This window comes from Triturus cristatus, chromosome 3_2 (assembly GCF_964204655.1).
Source record: "Triturus cristatus chromosome 3_2, aTriCri1.1, whole genome shotgun sequence".
Taxonomy (NCBI): Eukaryota; Metazoa; Chordata; class Amphibia; order Caudata; family Salamandridae; genus Triturus; species Triturus cristatus.
In genome coordinates this window covers 985,921,334-985,944,868 of record NC_140584.1, presented here as the reverse complement: position 1 = coordinate 985,944,868, position 23,535 = coordinate 985,921,334, and the positions used below count along the sequence as shown (strand labels likewise).

The following is a 23,535-nucleotide window of genomic DNA, read 5'->3' as shown; positions in this document are numbered from 1 at the left end:
CGAGGTTCTACCTGGTCCACAGATCTGTTCCCCTGTGGGGCCCTCTGTCCTGCATTGGCTGGTGGGGTCCTTTCGCAGACCCTCCTTCCCCATTGGTATTGCTAGGGTATCTATTCTATGTGAAGGAATCTGCGGCTAGTAGTCTCTATCAGATGTACGAGTTACTTCCCTTCGGTAACGATGTATCTGGTAGAGACGATTCTATCCGCAGATTCCTTCATGGCCCACCCTTCCTCCCCTATTCGGCGAGGACCCTTGGGTTGGTCTTCGTTACTCGCCTCCCGGTGGGGGGCTGTGTCTCCGGTGAGTGCCTTCCTTGTTCTTAACAGGTGACTCCGTCTAGGGGCGCTTCATTCCTCCTTGGTTCTTTGGAGGATGGTGTTCCGGTGCTCTGGTGCCCTGCTGCTCTGGCTACTCCAGGTTTGAGGGGGATTGCTTTCTCTCCCTGTCCTCCCTCCCCTCCCTTCCTTCTATTGCTATCCTCTGCTTGAGGGTCCTCTGGCCATGTCTTGCTCTTGTCCTTGTTTACTACGTGTGCCATGACTTTACGCATGTTCTTGCCTTCGGGGCACAGGTATGGGAGGCTGTCTATGTGCTGGCAGAGTGACTGTGCAGGATTCTGCTTGTTCTTCTTTCTTCTTTCCCTGCCCTTGGGGTCTGCGGTGTTGGCACTACTCTGGTGGTGTTGTTAGTCACCGTTTCCTTCCAATTTTTCTGCTCTTCGCACACTGTTCCCATGCTGCCACAGTTTTTTATCTGGTGGTTCCACGTTGTGGTGCGGAAAAGTTCTCCAAAGTGAACTGACGTAGGCGCGCCGGGGCGGGTCTTATGTAACCTTGCTGACGTCACGTATGCGGACGACGCCTGGGCAGAGTCGCGTGATGCCGCCCTGGCGCGCAGGGTTGCTGTGGCAAAAAAGAATCCGGATCCAGTCTCATGCCTGGGGATAATTCTACGTGATGGAATCTGCGGCTAGAATCGTCTCTACCAGATACATCGTTACCAAAGGTAAGTAACTCGTACTTTAAAAGCACTGCAGAGTTCCTTGTATATTCAACAGTTTTCAGGCAACAATAAAAGTGCCAAGATAACTCTGGCGCTTAATGTACTTCATGGAGAGAGATTGAAGTTTTGTCTAGTGGCAGTTTTGACTCATCTAAGGTAGCAGAGAGTTAATATGCCTGCTGCACAGAGAGTTAATATGCCTGCTGCAAAGAACGTGTAATATGCTGATCACAGAACAGTAGTTTATGTTCCTCTCTTTAATAATTGCTTTATCAACCTTCTTGCTTCCTCAAATATGCTTGAAAATGCACTATTTGCCCACTATTTTTCTAAATGTTCTTGGGGGGAGAACCTCCCGAAACCTCCTTATGACAGTCAGGCACGTTCGCTATGCTTGCTCGCTGCTGGGCACTCACCCTGAGCATTTACGCTTCACCAGTTTCAAATGTCACCATCCACCACTGAGTGGAGCCCTTGTTACCTTTTGGCGAGTCGTTATACGACACTCTTCTGGGGACTAGGGCGAGGCCATCTTCGGGGGACCCGGTGGATCGTGCTATTGCACATCGACATCGCCCTGCTCCAGATGACCCCGTCTGTTTGTCCTTCCATCCGAGGGCTCAAGGGCTGGTGACTGAGGCGGCTTCAGTCTCGTTGCCTTCTGCCCCTCCACCGTTACTCCCTCTCACTTGGGAGTCACGGTGGTTAGAGTCGTGTGGCCGCCATGTGTTTGCGTCCACCAGTGCAGGCCTCAGATCACTGAACACGTCTTCTGTGTTTGCACGGGCTACTTCTGCCCTTTGGGATTCGGTCGAATGCCTCCTCCCTTCTCTTCCGGAGGGTCCTCCGACTGACCTAGGTCGGTTGATTCGTGATGGCCGGGAAATGGCGCAATTTTCCAATTCGGTCGACTATGGACACCACTGATTCGGTGGGTCGAGCTATGGCCCAGTCGGTTGCATCGCCATGCCTGGCTACGCGATGGGTGTTTCCCTGCCAATGTCCAGGAGCGTCTTAGGGATTTGATGGGGTCACCTTTTTCGACAGACATGCTCACTCGGACAACGTCTCATGTATGAGTTTCCATGAGTTCCATGGTTTATAGTCCTTGTTGTGGACTTTGCCTTTTGGTTGCAGTATTATCACTGCTTTCTCTAGTGCTCCGTCTCCGGGTTCAAGACGCCATTACCCAGACGGACTGTGCAGCTTCTCTCCGTCTTGTCCTTCTTTTGCTACAGCTGGCCAGCTGTTTCTGCTTTTCTTTTTGAGTCCTCCTCCTAGGAGCTCGTCTCAAGAGGTGTCCCTTGCTTTTATAGGGATGTGCCATACCCTATGTGGGGTACTTGTTGTCTATTGTATAGCTGCTTTTCCTGACACAGGGAGTTTCGAAGGCTTCCGCTGAGCCTTCTTCAGAATGATTCTTTACTGTCTATACTGCGGGTCTCCTGATTCTTCCCGCTCTTCCTCCTGTGGAAGGACGTACCCTTTGGTGAGACCCACGGGCTTGGTGTGGCTCTCTCCTGGGGATTCTGGGTTGTCGTGTACACTTCGGTCCGTAGCTCTCTCCTTCCTCTGTGGAGTCACACTTCCCCGAAGTGTTGTTTGGGTTTCTGCTAGGCATGGCTCTCCATGGCGTGTTCTTTCGGCTTCGTTGTGCTCTTTCTGCCTGTCAGCACGTGCCCCTTGGGGGCGTATTGTTCTGTTCCATTCCGGAACAGTTTCTCTGTGTTTGTACACACACAAGATATGTTCGCTGTCACAGGGTGCCGGCGGTGTTCCTTGCGCCCCTGTCTTGGCTACGTTCTATTCTCCTCCATTCCTGAAGGTAGGGAAGTGCTTACGTCTTCTCTCATGGCTCGGGCCCAGTGCGGTTTTTGTCTATGGGCAGTAAAATGTCCGCCAGCTATGTCACTGTTGTGAGGTTGCCTTGTTTTCTATTTTTATCTGCACTTTCTTGACAGGGACTCCGATCCCTTTGATATTGCCACGCAGATGGTTAGGTGCCTCTGCACCTGGTCTCTGCTGCTGGTTTCCGACCCACTATGGCCTACTGGTCTGTGTTCCACTCCAGGTGTTTCTCTGGTTGTGGGTTCTCAGTCGACATTAAACTCGTGATTGCTTTCTTCTCTGTCTGACTTATGTCTGTGTATTTTTCACTCTTTCCTCATGAGTGTAGTGGTCAGTGTTCCCGCCTGTCTCACGGGAGACCAGGGTTACTTCCCCATTTCTGGGACGCAGTCGCTTTTTCGGTGTCTTGACATTGCCCATTGTTGTGTCTTGCTGCACTCTGGTGCTGTTGGTACCGCTTGTGGAGTTTCTTTTTACCTGGGGTATGCTCTTCACTTGCCCTAGTATTGGGGGTCTTTTCCCCAAATCTCTCTCTCTTATGGGAGTGAGCCCTATGTGTCTCCCTGTTTTTTTCCGTTTTTTTCCTTCACCGTTGGTAACTCTGGGTACGGTTAGCGGCTTGGCTACCTGATGCTTCAAGTTTTGGACTTTTGCATAGGTTTGGTGTAGTTCTCATGGTACACACTGTCTCTTTGTGTTTGTATCCTGTCATCCACATACATGTTTTTCCTGGTAATCATGGTTCTGTATATCTAGGCATGGTGCCATTGTTCCCTCACCTTCCTTTCTTGGCATCCACAGTAATGTATGCTTAGTTTGTATGCTCTGACGCTGTCATACTGTCTTGTCCCTTCTCTGGGATTGTGGCTATTGCGGATCCATGGGATCTGGTACTCAGTTGAACTTCTTTTTTGCAGAAGTTCATACACCATTATGCACTGACCTTGTTGATTCCGGATCTTCCTTTTGTTCCTGCCTGGACGAGTGAGGTCTCGTCTGTCCTCTGGAGGGTTGTGGTGCCTTTGCCTCCCCTTTTTTATAGCTCCCCTGAGGAGCTTCATTGGTCTGGTGTCAGCCGCGCTGCATTTGCAGTCCCCACCATGTTTTGGTCAATGTTATTGACGGCTTAGTTCTCTTTGGAACTAAGTGGGTTTTTAGTCGCAGACCCTCCTCCAATAGGGTATGGCTTTGGTATCTATTTCTAAGTTAAGGAATCTGTGGCTAGATGTCTCTATTAGATGAACGAGTTACTTACCTTCGGTAATGATGTATCTGGTAGAGACACAGTCTAGTTGCAGATTTCTTAACGCCCTCTCATACTCCCCGTTCTGCGAGGCCTTTCCAGGTGGGGTTCTGCCACTTGCCTCCTTACAGGTGTAAACACCTCCTTACAGGTGTAAACACCTTGCCTCCTAAAGGCGTACAACAGACCGCAACTCCACTCGCGACGAAAGGTGTCCCCGAGCGAGTGCCGCCTTGGAAACTCCAACGCGCAGAACTGCTGACACTGCACGTTCGCTTCGGTGGCGAATAGATCTAACCAAGGTTCTCCCCACTGCCGAAAGAGGCCTTGCGCCACGCCCGAGTTGAGACGCCATTCGTGATCCATCATGCACCGGCGGCTGAGTTCGTCTGCTCTGGCGCTCAGAGAGCCTGCCAGATGTTGAACCACCAGGGTGATGCCCTGATGTTCCAGCCATGTCCAGAGGCGCAGAACCTCCTGACAAAAGGTCCACGACCCCACCCAGCCCTGTTTGTTGCAATACCACATGGCGGTGGTGTTGTACGTGAACACCTGCACTACACTTCCCCGGACAACGGTAAGGAATGCCTTCAGTGCAAGTCGGATCGCTCTCAGCTCCAAAAGGTTGATATGGAGCCGAGACTCCGCCGGAGATCAGAGTCCTCTGATCTCCGCCTCCCCCATGTGGCCCCCCCCCATCCCAGGAGGGATGCATCCGTCACTACTATGTGCTCCGGTTGGGGTAGGGAGAAGGGTCTGCCCCTGACCCAATCGCGGTCCGTGAGCCACCACTGCAACTGTCTTGCAGTGCCCTCCGAGATCAAGACATGGTCGGACAGGTTGCCCCGATGCTGGGCCCACCGAAACTTCAGGTCCCACTGCAGAGCCTGCATTCGCCACCTGGCGTGATGCACTAACCGGATGCAGGAGGCCATCAGCCCCAGAAGCCGCAGCACCAACCTGACCGAAACCCGGGATAGAGGCCGAAAGATGGGAAGCAGAGCCTGAATATCCCGGACTCACTGTTCCGGAGGATAAGCCCGGAACTGCGCCGAGTCCAGAACCGCCCCGATAAAGAGGAGCTTTTGGGAGGGACTCAGATGCGACTTCGGCACATTGATGGAGATCCCCAGCAAATGCAGGAGGTCGGCCATAGTCTGGAGGTGGGAGACGACTTGCTGGGGCGAGCCCGCCTTCAACAACCAGTCGTCGAGACAGGGGAAGACTGGAACTCCTGATCTGCGCAGATGAGCTGCAACCACCGCCATCACTTTCGTGAACATCCGAGGGGCACTGGTGAGTCCGAAGGGGAGTACGGTAAACTGAAAATACTCCTGACCCACCGTGAACCGCAGGTAACGCAGGACGGGCATGTGGAAATAAGCGTCCTGCAAGTCCAACGCTACCATCCAGTCTCCAGGGTCTAGGGCAGCCAGAACCTGAGCTAAGGTGAGCATCTTGAACCTCTTCTTCCGGAGGAAGGCGTTGACGCTCCTGAGGTCCAAGATAGGGCGTAGGCCCCCTTTGCCCTTCTTGGGAACCAGAAAGTAGTGTGAATAACAACCACGGGCTACTTCTGGACCAGGAATGCGCTCGACGGCCCCTTGTGCCAAGAGGGCCGCAACTTCCTCCTGTAGAAGATTCAAGTGATCCCCCAACATGTGGTGGCACTGCGGTGGCATGGCTGGAGGGGTTGTCTCGAAGGGGAGGGAGTAGCCCCTTGGACAATTTGCAGCACTCACCTGTCCGAAGTGATGGAACGCCAGTGGAGCAGGTGATGGTGAACTCTGCCTCCCACTGGCGTGGAATGGGCCTGAAAGCGCGGACTAGGAGGGCTTGAGGCGGATGCTGCTGGGGTGGATGTGGATGGACCGGCACGTTGTCCCCCTGTACCGCCTTGGCGGAATCCACGTCTGCGTGGAGGTTGGTTCTGCGGCCTGTGGCTAGGCAAACGTGAGGGGGCGACCCTTCCTTGGCCATGACTGGGGCGAAAAGCGGAAGTTTGTGGACGCAGGGCCGAGAGACCCAAGGACTTGGCCGTAGCCCTGGAGTCCTTAAAGTGCTCCAGAGCACTGTCCGCTTTGTCGCCAAAGAGGCGACTGCCATCAAAGGGCATGTCCATGAGGGTGCTCTGGACATCCCCGGAAAAAGTCGTGGACCGCAGCCAGGCGTGACGACGAAGCGCCACTGTGGACGACATTGCCCTGCCTAGCGAGTCCGTCGTGTCCAAACCACATCGGATGGCATACCGCGCTGCATCCCGCCCCTCGGCAAGAGCCTGGGCGAGCCGCGTCCGGGCCTCCTCCGGACATAGGGGCAGCACGTCCTCCACCGTATCCCACAGAGAGTGGGAGTAACGGTCCAAGAGACAAGCGGTGTTAATAGACCGCAGCCCTTAACTAAGGGAGGAGAACAGCTTTTTACCAAACTGCTCCAGTCTTTTGGATTCCCGATCCGGGGGAGCGGACGGGAAGGAGATCTGGGAAGTAGAGGCCTGGATAACCAGGCTCTCAGGCGTGGGGTGTTGGGACAGGAAACTGGGGTCACCCGGTGCAGGGTGGTAGCGCCGGGCCACGTTCCGGTCCACAGGAGGTACTGTGGAGGGCTTGGACCAGGTGCCCTTCAGAACGTCCATCAGTGCTTCGCTAAACGGCAGCAGATGCTCTGAGGAGCTTGCTGACGGTTGGAGCACTTCAGTGAGGGGGTTAGTCCTCACGGCCACAGTAGGGAGCTCCAGCCCAAGGGCTTTGGCCGCCTTACGCAACGCCACAGTAAAGGTAGCACCTTCCTCCGAAGCCACAGTCGGAGGAGAGATGAAGCCAGTGTCAGGGGAGGTGTCGAGGCCACTGGCATCCCCCAGCTCATCTGCCCAGTCCTGTGATAACTGACCCTGGCGGGTCAGAGGGTCATCAGACCCCTCCCAGTCGCCACCGTCATCCGATTCCTGGTAAACAGGTGGAATGATCGGAGCCGGGCGGAAGATGAAGTGGTCACCCATCGGCGTCGGATGGGGCGCCGCACAGGCATCGGGCCCGGACCGGGACTGAACTGGGGAACGGCGTCGTCCGGAGACGGCGCTGGGGGTGGCACCGGTGTCGGCGGAGGAGGGGTCGTGAGGTCGACCGGCACCGACTGAGATCCAGGCCTGGATCCCGCGGGGACCTGCGGCGTCGGGACCGAAGTCGACGACGGCGCCGGGGCCGGAGCCGCCAGCTTGCCAGGCCTCCCAGTCGAGCCCACGAGGCCCGAAGGCGCTGGCATGCGTTGACGGCGGAGCCAGGCCCCTCATGGCCGAGAGGAAGGCACTGATCTCCGCCGGAGTAGCGTCAGTCCCAGATACCGGCGGGTATGGGGACAGACACGGCTCCTGCGGCTCCTGCGGCTCCGACGGAGCCGCGGGGGTGGTACCACCTGGACCCTCGACCAAGTCACGCGACCGGGACCGTGAACGGCGCGGAGCCGAGTGCCGGAGCTCGAGAAGCTTGCGGGACCGCTCCCGCCTAGCCTTCGAGGTCAAGGCCTGGCAGTCGAGGCACGACTCCGCATCGTGGTCGGCCCCAAGGCAACGGCGTCTAAGTACTCCGACGTCATTCCGGCGCACGACGACGGACACGGAGCCGCAGACGACGCCTAGTGACGCGCAAAGGGTATTTCTGACGAAAAATCTTTCCGGATACAGCCTGACGCCTGGGGATTTTCTAAGGTGAGGAATCTAACTAACGTTTCTTACAGATATATCGTTACCGAAGGTAAGTAACTTGTTCTTCCAGGTGGGGTTCTGCCACTTGCCTCCTTACAGGTGGCCTTGGTCTTCTTGAGGGGTACTCTGGTTCACCTGCCTCTGGGGCAGGGTGTGTTGTTCCGCCCTGGCTCTCTGGCGTGGAGATTCTCATGTTCTTCCACCCTCCCTCCGCCCACGTCTTTTTCTCCTCATTACCTTGGGGTCTCCTTGTCTATGCTGCAGTCAACTAGGTTGAGGTTCTATTTGCCTATGCTACAGTTCATAGGTCATTGTAGTAGACGTTCTCTGTTGTTGCTCACTTTTGGTCACTTGACATGGTGTTCCAGTCTTGTTGTCCTTTACAGATTCGTCCTTTGGTAACTGACTGTCTTTCATACAGTTCCATCCCGTGGTTGCGAACTGTCCTTTGTTTGTCATGCCATTAATTTCCAATGCCATTGCCTCTTCGGAGGGGTGCAGCTCTTCGATTAGGGGAGACTCTTTCTAGTGGTGGGTGCTTGTTCGCTCCCTCCAGTCCTTTCAAGTATTGAGTACTCTTTCACCATGGTCCCTTCAAGTGTTGAGTACTCTTTTCACATGGTGAGGTTTCTCATCATTACGGATTTTTGTTCTTTTTTGGCACACTGTTCCTTTACTCTCACAGTTTTTGTAGTGGCTCCACGTTGTGGTGTGGAAAAGATTCACACAAGAAAACTGATATCAGCACGCCGGTGGGGGAGGGTGGCTGGGGGGGGACCTAGATGGCTCCATTGACGTCACTTCCATGGACGACATCAGGACGGACCTGGGCGACGCCAAACCCCCCCATCCCCCTCCCAAACGGCGCAAAACACAACGTGGACACTCCACACATTTTTACTGTGAAAATAGACCCTTTTTTTGCAAAGTGCCTAGTTGTGGATTTTGAACCCTAGGGACAATTGGCAAACCTATACATTTTTTAAAACTAGACACCCAGGGGAATCCAGTAGCCCTGCCCAAACAAGTGCGGTATCATTTTTATCGGGAGACTTTGGGGAATGCTGGGTGGGTGGAAGTTTGTGGATCTGCGCAGATTCCAGAACTTTCCATCACAGAAATGTGAGGAAAATGTGTTTTTTTTTCTTTACAAAGTTTGAGGTTTGCAAGGGATTCTCGGTAACATAACTAAGTGAGAGCCACACATGTCAACTCATCCTGGATTCCCCTGGGTGTCGAGTTTTCAAAAATGTATAGGTTTGCTAGGTTTCCTTGGGTACTGGCTGCGCTAGGACCCAAAATCCACTGGTAGGCACATTCCGAAAAAAAAGTCGGTGCCTAGTGGGATTTCAGCCGCCCTGGAGAGGGGGAATCGGGGGCTATTGCACGGATATGCCCCCGAGGGGGGCAGAAAGACTGTGGCAATTTTTGGTGGGGAGTGGGTGGGGGCATTGGGATGCCCATTCTGGGCAGTCTCTACCCCTACGTATAAAAAAGCCAACATAATCGCTGGCACCTAGTGGGCTCTCTGCCCCCCGGGGGGCATATCGGAGGCTACCGCCTCCTGGAGGGGGCAGAAATACTGTGGCATTTGTTTGGAGGGGGGGCATTGGCATGCCCATTCTGGCCAGCTCCTACCCCAAACTTTGGAGGGAAAAAAAATCCCTGGTGCCTAGAGGCCTTTCTGCCCCCTGGGTGGGAGGGGGCAGATAAGGGGCTATTGCCCCACCTGCCATCCAGGGGGGGCAGAAAGACTGTAGCATTTGTTTTTTGGGTTTGGGGACATTGGTATGTCCATTCTGGGAAAACCCCACCCCTAGGTATATAAAAAAATAAAAAATATCTCTGGTGCCTAGTGAGCTTTCTGCCCCCATCTGCCTCCTGGAAGGGGGGGGGGGAGAAAGTATTTTGCCTTCTTTGCGCGCTAGGGTGGGGGGCATCGGCATGCCCATTCTGGGCAGGCCACACCCCAAAAAAAATCCCTGGTGTCTAGTGGCCTTTATTGGGGAGAGCAAATGCCCTGCCCAAGGGGCTGCTTCCCATCCCTGGTGGCTAGTGGGTGGATCCCTGGCTTAGGGATCGCCCTCCTGGGGCGATCCCCAAGCAGAGATCCACTAGGGAAGGGTACCATTAAAAAGGAGAGATTCTCCCCTTTCCAACGATAACTCTCCCAAGTGTTTCAGTGCTCAGGGGGCTGAGATAGCCGTCGAGCACCGAAACATTGAAACTGAAACTAAGTTTCAGTTTCGTTTTCAATATAATGACGACAGCACGCCATGCGCGCGAACGCCATTACTTTGAAAATCAGAAACAGGCTCCTGAGGCCTAAAAAAAATAAAAGGAAATCCCTCTGCTGTTTGCAGCAGTGGAATTTAGTGCGCCTGTGCACATGAGGGAATGATTCCGTCATGAGCACAGGAGCACTGGTGCTCATGACGGAACCGTTCCGTCATGAGCACCGAATGAGATAAGGTACTCTTGTTCAGCAGGCCTAACTGGGTCCCTGGTTTTTCTAAATTGGTGTGGGATTTTATTTCTTGTGTTTTCACTTTATTACTGTTTGAAGTGTTGCATAAATACTTTACATGTTGCATAATATCGTTAATGTGTTTTTTGTCTGTATTTCATTTCTTTCATTAGGGACTGTGATTTGACCCTGCTGAAACCACTTTGGCAACTCTTCTGTAGTATGGAGAAAAATCTGTGTCTTGATACTAGTAGTGCAAGTGTTCTACTCCCTCTGCACCGTGCTCTCACAGAACTGTTCTTCATCACAGAGAACACAGCAAACGTAAGCAGAACCTACACCCTCAATACATATTTCCTGTAATCTGTACACTATGCAGAGGTAATGTTTATATTTTCAGAAGTCAGCAACTGCAGTTTACAGAATGTTTACTACAAATGACATTAATTTAAAAGAGAAGTTATTGAATTTAGCAGTAAATACATTCATTCAGTATGTGCCTGGATAGTTAGCAATCTTGATGACATTAATTTTAAACTGATTTTCTTCATGCATGTACATAAAATACTGTACCACATTACATATGCCATTTTTTAGGTCTAGCGTTAGTCAAAACCTTTTGATTTTACTAACTATATATATATATACACACACACACACACACACACACACACACACACACAACCACACACACACACACATATATATATATATATATATACACACACACACACATATATATACATAGGTAGGTAGGTAGATAGGTAGGTAGATATACATGGCATATAGGGGCCCTCAGCAAGCCCTCTTCATGCATTGGCCTGCTGTTGTATCATTTACATTTTTCTTCCAGACACTACTACATAAATCACAGAGTTGTGGGTCAGGAAACTTGTGCAATTGGGTAACTTTACTGTGCGATACATCATGTTGTTCTTTGCCAAGAGGCACAGCCACATTCAGAGTAGGTCCCTTTAGTGCCAGCTTTGAGTCATACGAATAACATCCATTCATGCCCAGAGTGTGTTGTAAACATAAGAAAAAAATTGTTCCTTCCTGAACTGGCAAAACGTTATAGTTATACAGGAGATTAATCCCTAAGCTGAAAAGTCAGTTAAAACACTTCAGTCTATTGATAGTTTTTATATTGAAAGAGCCCGACAGCTCCCCCAAAATAAAGTTTTACTTAAAACCACACAAGAAAACCAAACCAGCATTAACAAAGCCAAAAGATTGCTAGTCAACACCAGTCCTATTTACTTTTCCTATGCTTGTTTTTGTAGTCCTACAGAAACAGTGTTTTGTTAAACCAATTGAAATATTCCTTTATTCTGTGGTCGTTTAATTTAGCACCACATCTCATCTCTCATTGTATAAAAAAACACAATAATTTCAAAAAGCATTTCCAATGAAGAATACTTATCTTTTAGTTAGCTACAATAAAACTGAGTTTTTCAACTCGGAGTCAAGTGTTAAAAATTGGATTGATTAGTCATTAAAAGGCTATTAGAATAAAAGCCGTAGTAGACAAGCAGGGTTATCTGCAGCAACATTGAAGGAAGAAACATGCAACATACATCAAAATAGACCACATTTTTAACTGAATACACATTGCTGACAATAGTGGTAATGCTCCCAAGGCTTTTCCTAAGAACTTACCTTCAAAAATTGCAGGCAAGCATAGGTATCCCTTGCCTCAAAGATGATCCCATAAATCACAGTAGGGATAGGATAAATTTAGCTTGACACATTATAATCAAAGGAAACATTAGAAGTCCCCCATTAAGTATAATAAATGCATTAAAACCATTGGCCATACACCATGTTTTAACTATTTGTATACGCATACAAAAAAAAGAGCAACCAAAATCACCAGTGTTGGACCTGGGTAGTGTGATACATGTAAAACAGTGGTTCCACTGAGTTTATTTAACAACAGCTAATAAGAAATTTAGGATTCTAATAAGTCAACCAAAGTTGCTTTCATTACAATTGTAGGTAATCTAGTCCATCCCCTTCTGGATGTGGGCACATTGTTATCAGTACATTATAGATCCAATATCTGAAATAGACTATTAGTTATGGATTCCTTACCTTCGAATATTTAAGTATTTACGATCAAGGAATTCCTTACAAACAAAATTCTTTGTTTTCTTTTTATCAGACAGTGCATTTACCGGCCAATTCTGTGTGTGTTATTGCAATGTACAAGTGACCAGGATACTCATTTAACTACATGATGTAGGAGAGTAGGGTCTGCTTTCTATGTTCACCCCCACTTTTTGCTTTTGCTTCACTGGTTTCCGACTTAGATCTGGCTGTGGGCCTGCTAATCAGACCCACAGCCCAGCTGTTCTCTCTCTAAATTCACACTATGTACTTTAGGTACATAATCCAATTGGTAAGGATCACCCTCTAGGGCCCTGTACAGTGTACCTTAGGTACCCAGGGCATGGATTATCCTGAAAACTGCAACGTGAACAGAAACTCTGGACCTTCGACATTCGACTACGGAAGAAGACTGAAGAATCTCCCTTGTGGCCAAGGAGTGGCCACCCTGTGCAAACAGGCACCATCAAGCGACCTGCCGTTTGCTTTGCCCAAGTTCTACGAGGAACCGACTGCAGAGCCCGACCAGCGCCTTGACTTCCAGACTTCTCCGACCCTGATCCACATCCACAGCAAAGCTGAGATCCGTGGAGGCGACGAGAGACGTGGGACCGGCTACCTGGGAAAATTGGCTACTAGCTTCCAGCGCAGCTTCTGAGGCATCCTCGAAGTTGTGCTCTGGGGATTTAGAAGCCCCAACCCCGAGCACCATCTGCACCGAAGATCAGCCCTCCACACTCCACGAGTTCTGCGTGGGGCCCTTCTGCATTTTCCTGCTCGATGCGTCTGTCTGGTTGCTTGCCCGTTGGCTAGTGACCTTTGTGACGACGAACCCTTAACTTTCCACTGCTGGTTTGGCTCCTCCAGACTGGCCCTTGCTTCCCTGTGAAAGAGAAGCACCTCAGGCCTTCCTGGTCTGCAACAGAAGCGAATCCTTCATCCTGTGTGGGTTGCGCTTACCAAGGCTTGTTGAGTCCGAACTCGACATCGATGCCGCCAACAGCAAGAGCCCTCGTGGGACAGCTCGCCTTCTGGTTCTGGTCGTCCTCGACGCCTCCTGGTACCCGTTGCTGCTGTGACAAGCTTCACCTCTTCACCTGCATCTTCACGACATCGCCTGGTTCCTTCCTGGCTCCTGGCTGGTGACGTAGACTCTGTCCCCTCTGCTTGCAGGTATCCTCCTTCTTGATTCCATCCTTGGAATCCAACGGACGCTCTTCACTGACTGCCTGTCAGCACCTTTACTTCAGGCATCCATAGGAGTCGACGACGAAACCCGACGCAAGTTCACTCCAATGCACCCGCAGCCCGTGGGCTAGGTAACTTGAGTACTCCGGTGCTCACAAGGGTATTGACTATCCTAGGGTCTAGTTTCCAAGTCTCTAACTCCTAGCTCTTTCCGAAGTCTCCTAAAGCTCTTTAATTCTAAACATTACTGTTTCTATCGACTTTAACACATTACACGTGAGTGTTTCCACTCTGCACCTGAATCCCGTGGGCCTCCCACTGCCTAACAACTGGTAGGATAGTGTAGCCCCAGCGATTCCCTTGGCCTAGGCCTAACCTGTGTTCGCGACAGTGGTCCTTATACCACTTACTTAGTATATGGTTTGCGTGGCCCCTAGGGCCTAACTGTATTACTTACCTGTGTGACTTATGTATGCTTAAATAAGTCTGTGTTGTACTTACCTCGAATCTCATAAAGAGTGCTGAGGGTATTTTGACTAGAATAAATACATTCTATTTTTATATATATCTGTTGTGGTGTCCTTTCATTTGGTATTCAAGGGATTGCAAATGGCTTAACAGCTGGCTTCACATGCCATACAGAGTTTAGCCTAAGACTGCTCTTGTCCATGCTACCACTAGGATACCTGGTCTATAAGGTTGACTTTACAACCAATCACCATAAGGGTTGTTTGGACTGATACAAGGTGTACACTAGAACTAGTGACATCATATATCAGGCCAACTTCTCACATTGGTGAGCAGCGGTTGGGATCTGAGCTTGCTGTTGTGATACCATTGCAATCTTGAGATATCAAATTGAAAGATCAAAAGGATATTTGTAAGGTACATATAACATAGCTTATAAATACTTAAGTTCTACTGAACTTAGTTGTTGTAGGTTGAAGGGCCTAGCACACCCTGACTACAACTACTAGAGAGGTTTTAGTAGATACAACTAGTGTAGGTAGGTGCACACACCACACCCTCACTAGATCATGTCTCTGAGAGGAGATCAAGTTGATTCTCTCTCAGGAGGGGGATATCCTAGAAAGATACCCTCTAGATATGATACTCTAACTTTTCAGGAGATGAGACAATTGTGTACCTCCAGAAAGTTAAAACAGGGTTCAAACCCTACCCTCATTTATCTAGTGGAGATCTTAGAAGAGTATGATGCTCAGAGAGCCTCCCAGGATGGTGCCTTAGGTATCAATGAGGGTCTACCCTCCACAGAAGACTCCCCTCACAATACTGATCTAGATGAGTCAGCGGGGACTTCAGAAGATGAGGTAGACAGCCAGGTCCAAGGTAGGAGACTTAGCCAGGCTAACGTAAGCCTACATGGGAGTCTGAATGGGGTCCCCCCCATTCAGACCCTCAAGTGGACTTAACCAGAGAAGCAGGAGAGGAAGATCCCCTTCCAGGGAATCTATCCGCTCCCATGTCTCTAATAGCTCCAATGCCTGTTCTCACAGGGGAATGACTTCACCACAGAGAAAAGAGCATCAGGCCAGAATGAGGGAAGTCAATCTAAGGATTGAAAGGGAAGAACTTGCCCTAGCCAAAGAGAGACTTGCTCTGGCCAGAGAGCAAAAGTTAAGTGGGTTCGGACCCACTGGTGGCAGCAATATCCCTAAGGATAGAGACAGGGCCTATGACAATAGAAACCTGAGCAAGATTGTCCCTCCCTACAAGTGTGGGGATGACATCCACAAATGGATAACTACTTTGGAGAGGGCTTGCAAAGTACAGCAGGTACCCCAAAGTCAGTGGGCAGCTATCTTGTGGCTCTCCTTCTCTGAGAAAGGTAGAGACAAGCTCCTCACAGTTAGTGATGAGGATGCTGATAATTAGACTGTCCTGAAGAGTGCTCTGATTGATGGGTTTGGCCTAACCACTGAACAATACAGGTTGTTGTTCAGGGATACCCAGAAGACACAGACTCAGGACTGTACTGACTTTGTAGATTGTGCCACTAAGGCTTTGGAAGGCTGGCTATTGGGTAGTAAGGTTAAGGACTATACAGGATTGTATAATTTGATCATGAGAGAACAAATCCTTAACAACTGTCAAAACGAGTTACTGCATCAACATTTGATTGACTCTGACCTAACTTCTCCCCAGGAATTGGGAAAGAAGGCAGATAGGTGGGTCAGGACTAGAGTTAAACAGAAAAACCAGAACCAGGGTGGTGATCAGAAAAAGGCAGACCAGAAGGGTAATGAGCAGAAAGCAAAAGACCAGAAGTCTTCATCAGGCCCCCAAAAGGCTCAGGGGAAGGGTGGTCCCAAAAAGGATAAAAAGAAAGATGGGCAAAAGAAACCTTGGTGTAACTATTGTAAGTCCAATTCCCATTGGTATAGTGAATGCACCAAAAAGGACAAGCCCCCAACCACCATTGCTCCTAAGGCAACTGTACCCCCTAGTCCAGCTGTAAGTGGTGGTTCCCAGCAAAAGGGTGTAATAGGGTTAACCCTGGGAACTGAAGTGGATTCTGGCCTAGTCAGAATACCCACTCAGGCTGTTCTGATCTGTGATGGGGACATAGCTCTGTCCTCTACTGTGGGTCCCAGTAACCTGGCCAAGTACAGACAGACTCCTTTATTCAACCAAAGAATGGCTCAGGCCTGCAGGGACACAGGTGCTAGTGTCACAATGGTGACACCTGCCTTTGTGGACCCTGGACAGATCATGCTAGGTGAGAATTACCTAGTGACCAACGCTAGCAATGCCACTACCTCCCATAGTGTGGCAATTGTTAACTTCTCCTGGGGAGGGGTAACTGGCCTCAAGAAAGTTGTGGTGAGTTCAGAACTTCCTGTAGAGTGTCTGTTGGGAAATGACCTTGAAACTTCAGTGTGGGCTGAAGTGGAGTATAGGACCCATGCAGAAATGCTGGGAATAGATGCACATGTCCTTGCTGTGACTAGGTCACAGGCAAAAAAGTGCAACACTGAACAAGTGCTGGATCCTGGGACAATGGACCAGACACAACCCAAGAGAAAGAGCAGTAGGGTTAAGGCTGTGCCTTCCCCCCTGCCTCAGGTAGAGAGTCAGCCCTCACAGGAGGATGATTCTGAGAGCCCTGAAGGAACTGTCCTAGAAGAACTGGAACCTGACCAGGTTGAGTTTCTTGGGACAGGGGGACCTTCAAGGGCAGATCTGAGGCAGGCCCAATTAGACTGTCCTTCTCTTGAACCCCTCAGACAGCAGGCTGCTGCTGAGGCTGCAGGGGATGCTCAAGGTACCCATAGAGTGTATTGGGATGAAGGTCTGCTGTACTCAGAGGCTAGAGACCCCAAGCCTAATGCGTCCAGGAGGTTGGTCATACCATTGAGTTTCAGAGGCTTCCTTCTTACCTTGGCCCCTTGCAGGACACTTAGGCCAGAATAAGACTTGGGACAGACTTGTCCCTCACTTTCACTGGCCTCACATGTCAGAAGATACCAAGGAGTTTTGTCGCTCCTGTGTCACCTGCCAAGCCAGTAGCAAATCAGGTGGCACCACAAAGGCCCCCCTCATACCACTACCTGTGGTGGGGGTTCCCTTTGAGAGAGTGGGGATAGACATTGTAGGACCAATGGACCCCCAAACCGCATCTGGGCACAGATTCATACTGGTGATAGTGGACCATGCCACCAGGTACCCAGAAGCTATACCCCTGAGGACCACAACAGCTCCTGTTGTGGCAAGGGCCCTACTTGGAGTATTCTCCAGAGTGGGTTTTCCAAAGGAGGTTGTCTCTGACAGAGGTTCAAACTTCATGTCAGGATATTTGACTGCAATGTGGAAGGAGTGTGGTGTTAACTACAAATTCACTACACCCTATCACCCACAATGCAATGGGCTTGTGGAAAGGTTCAACAGGACCCTAAAAGGGATGATAAAAGGTTTACCAGACAAGCTTAGGCGAAGATGGGACATCCTTTTACCCTGCCTTCTGTTTGCTTACAGAGAGGTCCCACAAAAGGTGGTTGGCTACAGCCCTTTTGAGCTTTTGTTTGGGCATCCTGTAAGGGGACCCCTGTGTCTAGTAAGGGAAGGATGGGAGAGACCTCTCAGACAACCCAAACTGGATATAGTGGATTATGTACTTGGCCTCCGCTCCAGGATGGCAAAGTATATGAAGAAGGCTTCTAAAACTCTTGAGGCAAGCCAAGAACTCCAAAAAGCTTGGCATGACCAAAAGGCTGTGCTGACTGTGTACCAGCCAGGGCAGAAAGTGTGGGTGTTGGAGCCAGTGGCCCCAGCAGCACTCCAGGACAAATGGTCTGGACCCCACACTATTGTTGAACAGAAGTGAGAAGTCACCTACTTGGTGGACCTTGGAACTCCCAGAAGCCCCCACAGGGTGCTTCATGTCAACAGGTTAAAGGCATATGTTGACAGGGCAGACATGGGCTTACTCATGGCTACAGGTGAGGGGCAGGAGGAAGAGAGTGACCCTCTCCCAGACCTGCTGACTCAGAACCCTAATGATGGTTCAGTTGATGGTGTGGTCTTTTCTGACAGCCTCACTGACCATCAGCAACAGGACTGCAGACAAGTTCTACAGGCCTATAGACATATGTTCTCACTGACCCCAAGTCAGACAAACTGGTGCACCCATGAGGTGGACACTGGCGACAGTCTGCCTGTGAAGAGTAAAATCTACAGGCAACCTGACCATGTCAGGGACTGCATAAAGATTGAGGTGCAAAAGATGTTGGAGCTGAGAGTCATTGAACCTTCAGAGAGCCCTTTGGCTAGTCCTGTAGTTCTGGTGCCAAAACCTCACACCCAAGATGGTAAGAGAGAGATGAGGTTTTGCGTGGATTACAGAGGTCTCAATGCTGTCACTAGGACAGATGCCCACCCAATACCTAGGGCAGATGAGCTCATTGACAGATTGGAAGCTGCCAAGTTTTTGAGTACATTTGACCTGACAGCAGGCTACTGGCAAATCAGACTAGCTGAGAGTGCAAAGGCCAAAACTGCTTTCTCAACCCCAGAAGGACATTATCAATTTGTGGTAATGCCCTTTGGCTTGAAGACTGCACCTGCCACTTTCCAAAGGTTGGTGAATCAAGTCCTTACAGGCCTGGATGACTACTGTGCAGCTTATCTTGATGATATTGCTGTCTTTAGCTCCACCTGGGAGGATCAGCTGGTCCACCTGAGGAATTTTTTAGAGGCCCTGCAAAAGGCAGGCCTCACTATCAAGGCCACTAAGTGCCAGATAGGGCAGAGCAAGGTTGTGTACCTGGGCCACCTAGTAGGTGGGGGTCAGGTTCAACCCCTGGAGAGCAAGATCCAGACCATAAAGAACTGGACTCCTCCAATTACCCAGACGCAGGTCAGAGATTTCTTGGGCCTGACTGGGTACTACAGAAAGTTTGTTAAGAACTATGGGTCCATTGTGACACCACTTAATGACTTGACCTCTAAGAAGATGCCAAAGAAAGTTCAGTGGACAGTAAGCTGTCAGAAGGCATTTGATGACCTGAAGCAGGCCATGTGCACTGCACCTATTCTGAAAAGTCCAGACTACTCCAAAGAGTTCATTGTCCAGACAGATGCTTCTGAGTTGGGTGTGGGAGCTGCTCTTTCACAACTGAATATAGATGGTCAAGACCAGCCCATTGCTTTTATTAGTAGAAGGCTGACCCCTAGAGAGAAACGTTGGTCAGCTATTGAGAGGGAGGCCTTTGCTGTGGTTTGGGCCCTGAAGAAGCTGAGGCCATACCTGTTTGGCACTCACTTCAAGATTCAGACAGACCATAAGCCCCTCTTGTGGCTAAATCAGATGAAGGGTGAAAATCCCAAACTTTTTAGGTGGTCCATTTCCCTACAGGGGGTGGACTTCACAGTGGAACATAGACCTGGGACTGACCATGCCAATGCAGATGGACTCTCCAGATATTTCCACTTAGAACATGAAGACTCAACTGGTCAAGGTTAGTTTAATGTCCCTAAGTTGCGGGGAGGGGGGGGGGGTGTAGGAGAGTAGGGTCTGCTTTCTATGTTCACCCCCACTTTTTGCTTCACTGGTTTTCGACTTAGATGTGGCTGTGGGCCTGCTAATCAGACCCACAGCCCAGCTGTCCTCTCTCTAAATTCACACTATGTACTTTAGGTACATAACCCAATTGGTAAGGATCACCCTCTAGGGCCCTGTACAGTGTACCTTAGGTACCCAGGGCATGGGTGTACCCTAGGCCTACCAGGGGCTGCAGCATGTATTATGCCACCCCTGGCTGGCCTTCCATCATGACACAACTGGCTGATCACTCAGCTGGGGCAAGGTCGTGTAATCACCCCTTGCTTAGGTATAGTACTCCTATACCTACCTTATATATAGACACATGGGTAACCTTTCAGTCACTCCCATGGCAGGCCTTAACAATCCTGAAGGCAGAGTGCTTGGTAACATGTGAGATGGTGCTCCAGCATGAGCTGAACCTGTCTGCAGCTTTCGGAACCATGTCCTTATAGCTGTTCTATGATATCGCCTACCATATACTCTTAAAGTGCCTTATAATCCTCGCGGTTATGGTAACTATGGTTTGGCTTTATCAAAACATGTTTTGTAAGGTGTCTAACACTTTGGAATACTACCCCCACACCATTTCTGGCGATGAGGATAGTATTCCCCCCTTCTAGAGGGAGAAGACATGTTGAAGACCTACTACCCGGTTAAAGTTAACCAGAGCCCCAGCATCACAAAATGGATGCTGCTGCCACAGACACAAGTGTGACCTCCTGCTGCTGGGAGTCCTTCCAGCGAGGGAGGCTTGGACAATAGGTTTCCTGCCTTGGGAGGTGCTAGCACTACCCTAGACAGGACTTAGTGTATTGGGGCAGGGAGGGATGAAAGAAACGAGGCACTGCCTGGGGCACAAAAGGTGTCCCATGCATAGTCCAGCTCAAACCGGTGCTGGGGCACTCCAGCCCCAGTCGTGGTGCGAAACTGGACAAAGGGAAGGGGGTGTAACCACCCCCCTCCCTGGTCCCACCCATAGGAGGGACCTAGCAGGTAACCCAGCCCCCCAGATTAGTATAAGAGTGGGAGCTGAGTCCCTAGGACTTTGGATTATCCTGAAAACTGCAACGTGAACAGAAACTCTGGACCTTCGACATTCGACTACGGAAGAAGATTGAAGAATCTCCCTTGTGGCCAAGGAGTGGCCACCCTGTGCAAACAGGCACCATCAAGCGACCTGCCGTTTGCTTTGCCCAAGTTCTACGAGGAACCGACTGCAGAGCCCGACCAGCGCCTTGACTTCCAGACTTCTCCGACCCTGATCCACATCCACAGCAAAGCTGAGATCCGTGGAGGCGACGAGAGACGTGGGACCGGCTACCTGGGAAAATTGGCTACTAGCTTCCAGCGCAGCTTCTGAGGCAGCCTCGAAGTTGTGCTCTGGGGATTGAGAAGCCCCAACCCCGAGCACCATCTGCACCGAAGATCAGCCGTCCACACTCCACGAGTTCTGCGTGGGGCCCTTCTGCATTTTCCTGCTCGACGCGTCTGTCCGGTTGCTTGGTGCTCACAAGGGTATTGACTATCCTAGGGTCTAGTTTCCAAGTCTCTAACTCCTAGCTCTTTCCGAAGTGTCCTAAAACTCTTTAATTCTAAGCATTACTATTTCTATCGACTTTAACGCATTACGCGTGAGTGTTTCCACTCTGCACCTGAATCCCGTGGGCCTCCCACTGCCCAACCCCGAGCACCATCTGCACCGAAGATCAGCCCTCCACACTCCACGAGTTCTGCGTGGGGCCCTTCTGCATTTTCCTGCTAGATGCGTCTGTCCGGTTGCTTGCCCGTTGGCTAGTGACCTTTGTGACGACAAACCCTTAACTTTCCACCGCTGGTTTGGCTCCTCCAGACTGGCCCTTGCTTCCCTGTGAAAGAGAAGCACCTCAGGCCTTCCTGGTCTGCAACAGAAGCGAATCCTTCATCCTGTGTGGGTTGCGCTTACCAAGGCTTGTTGAGTCCGAACTCGACATCGATGCCGCCAACAGCAAGAGCCCTCGTGGGACAGCTCGCCTCCTGGTTCTGGTCGTCCTCGACGCCTCCTGGTACCCGTGGCTGCTGCGACATGCCTCACCTCTTCACCTGCATCTTCACGACATCGCCTGGTTCCTTCCTGGTTCCTTCCCGGCTCCTGGCTGGTGACCTAGACTCTGTCCCCTCTGCTTGCAGGTATCCTCCTTCTCGATTCCATCCTTGGAATCCACCGGACACTCTTTACTGACTGCCTGTCAGCACCTTTACTTCAGGCATCCATAGGAGTCGGCGACGAAACCCGATGCAAGTTCACACCTATGCACCCGCAGCCCGTGGGCTAGGTAACTTGAGTACTCCGGTGCTCACAAGGGTATTGACTATCCTAGGGTCTAGTTTCCAAGTCTCTAACTCCTAGCTCTTTCCGAAGTGTCCTAAAACTCTTTAATTCTAAACATTACTATTTCTATCGACTTTAACGCATTACGCGTGAGTGTTTCCACTCTGCACCTGAATCCCGTGGGCCTCCCACTGCCTAACAACTGGTAGGATAGTGTAGCCCCAGCGATGGCCTAGGCCTAACCTGTGTTCGTGACAGTGGTCCTTATACCACTTACTTAGTATATGGTTTGCGTGGCCCCTAGGGCCTAACTGTATTACTTACCTGTGTGACTTATGTATGCTTAAATAAGACTGTGTTGTACTTACCTCGAATCTCATAAAGAGTGCTGAGGGTATTTTGACTAGAATAAATACATTATATTTTTTTATATATCTGTTGTGGTGTCCTTTCATTTGGTATTCAAGGGATTGCAAATGGTATAACAGCTGGCTTCACATGCCATACAGAGTTTAGCCTAAGACTGCTCTTGGTCATGCTACCACTAGGATAGCTGGTCTATAAGGTTGACTTTACAATCAATCATCATAAGGGTTGTTTGGACTGATACAAGGTGTACACTAGAACTAGTGACATCATATATCAGGCCAACTTCTCACACATGAGAAGTGCTAAAAGGAAGTTCTTGGGAACATACTCATATTAGTTAAAATTCCTAAATTGGTGTCATCCACCCTTGCTCCTTTGCCATATGCCAAGGTACCCAGGATATTGAGGTCCTCATTGCCCCTGCAGCATTTATACTGTGGGGGCAAGGAAGACTATGTTAGGTAACAACTGCCACAATACTCCTTTCTCTGCAGAATTTACATCATGTGGCAAGAAAGACCAGGGCAGGTCTCAGTTGCTTTGGTGCCTATTCACAATGACAAACAGGGCATTGGGGCAGCCGTCCACTGGTCATCTTTCACCCTTTAGAAAATTAAGGATTTGTCCATTTCAGTTGTTTCTCGATTGTGGCTATGGCTTTAGAGTACATGTGGTCCTGCTTTTTAATCCTCGTTGTTGAGTGTCTCAAATTGGTTGAGCCAGAAGAAAGTTCATGTTATAGGTGAGTGTATTTATACCATAGGTGCTGTGTAGATATTATTTACTGGTTGGGAGTCTTTCCCACAAAGAGAAAGGGTTCAGTTACACATCCATCTAATTCATCTCTTAGATTTACAAAGCATTTACCAACTCTCAAAATGTTGTGATTATTCCCTGTCTTATATAGGCGATTCTTAAAGAACCTGAACATATTCATGTGTCACAGTTAAACGTTTTACTGGGCATGGCTCCATCTAGTTTCAGTATGTTAATGGTAGGACTAAGTATGCTTTGAAGTAAACAATCATTTTTACCATACTGAATTGAGCATAGCAGTTTTGAGTTTACAAGCTCATCCCCATTTCGATGAACTGTTCTCAGGTGTTCAGATTGGTTTGGCGCAACATTCACAGATGTGTTATTTGTTTCTCTACCTATGCCCACACCCTCGTGATTCAATGAGTTTGAAGCAGTCAGACTGTTCATTTTGATCAAACTAGCTGAATCGTAAGTA

The 23,535-nt window shown here is 49.9% G+C and overlaps 1 protein-coding gene across 2 annotated transcripts in view; it reads left to right on the top strand.

Annotated features, from left to right (window-relative positions):
* Positions 1 to 23,535, top strand: part of ZZEF1 (zinc finger ZZ-type and EF-hand domain containing 1) — a 1,433,434-nt gene that overhangs the window by 1,342,358 nt on the left and 67,541 nt on the right. For both annotated transcript variants that reach the window (XM_085649580.1, XM_085649579.1), the window contains one exon: positions 10,437 to 10,587. In XM_085649580.1, the coding sequence (XP_085505706.1) occupies positions 10,437 to 10,587 (151 nt within the window). The remainder of the gene's footprint in view (positions 1 to 10,436; positions 10,588 to 23,535) is intronic.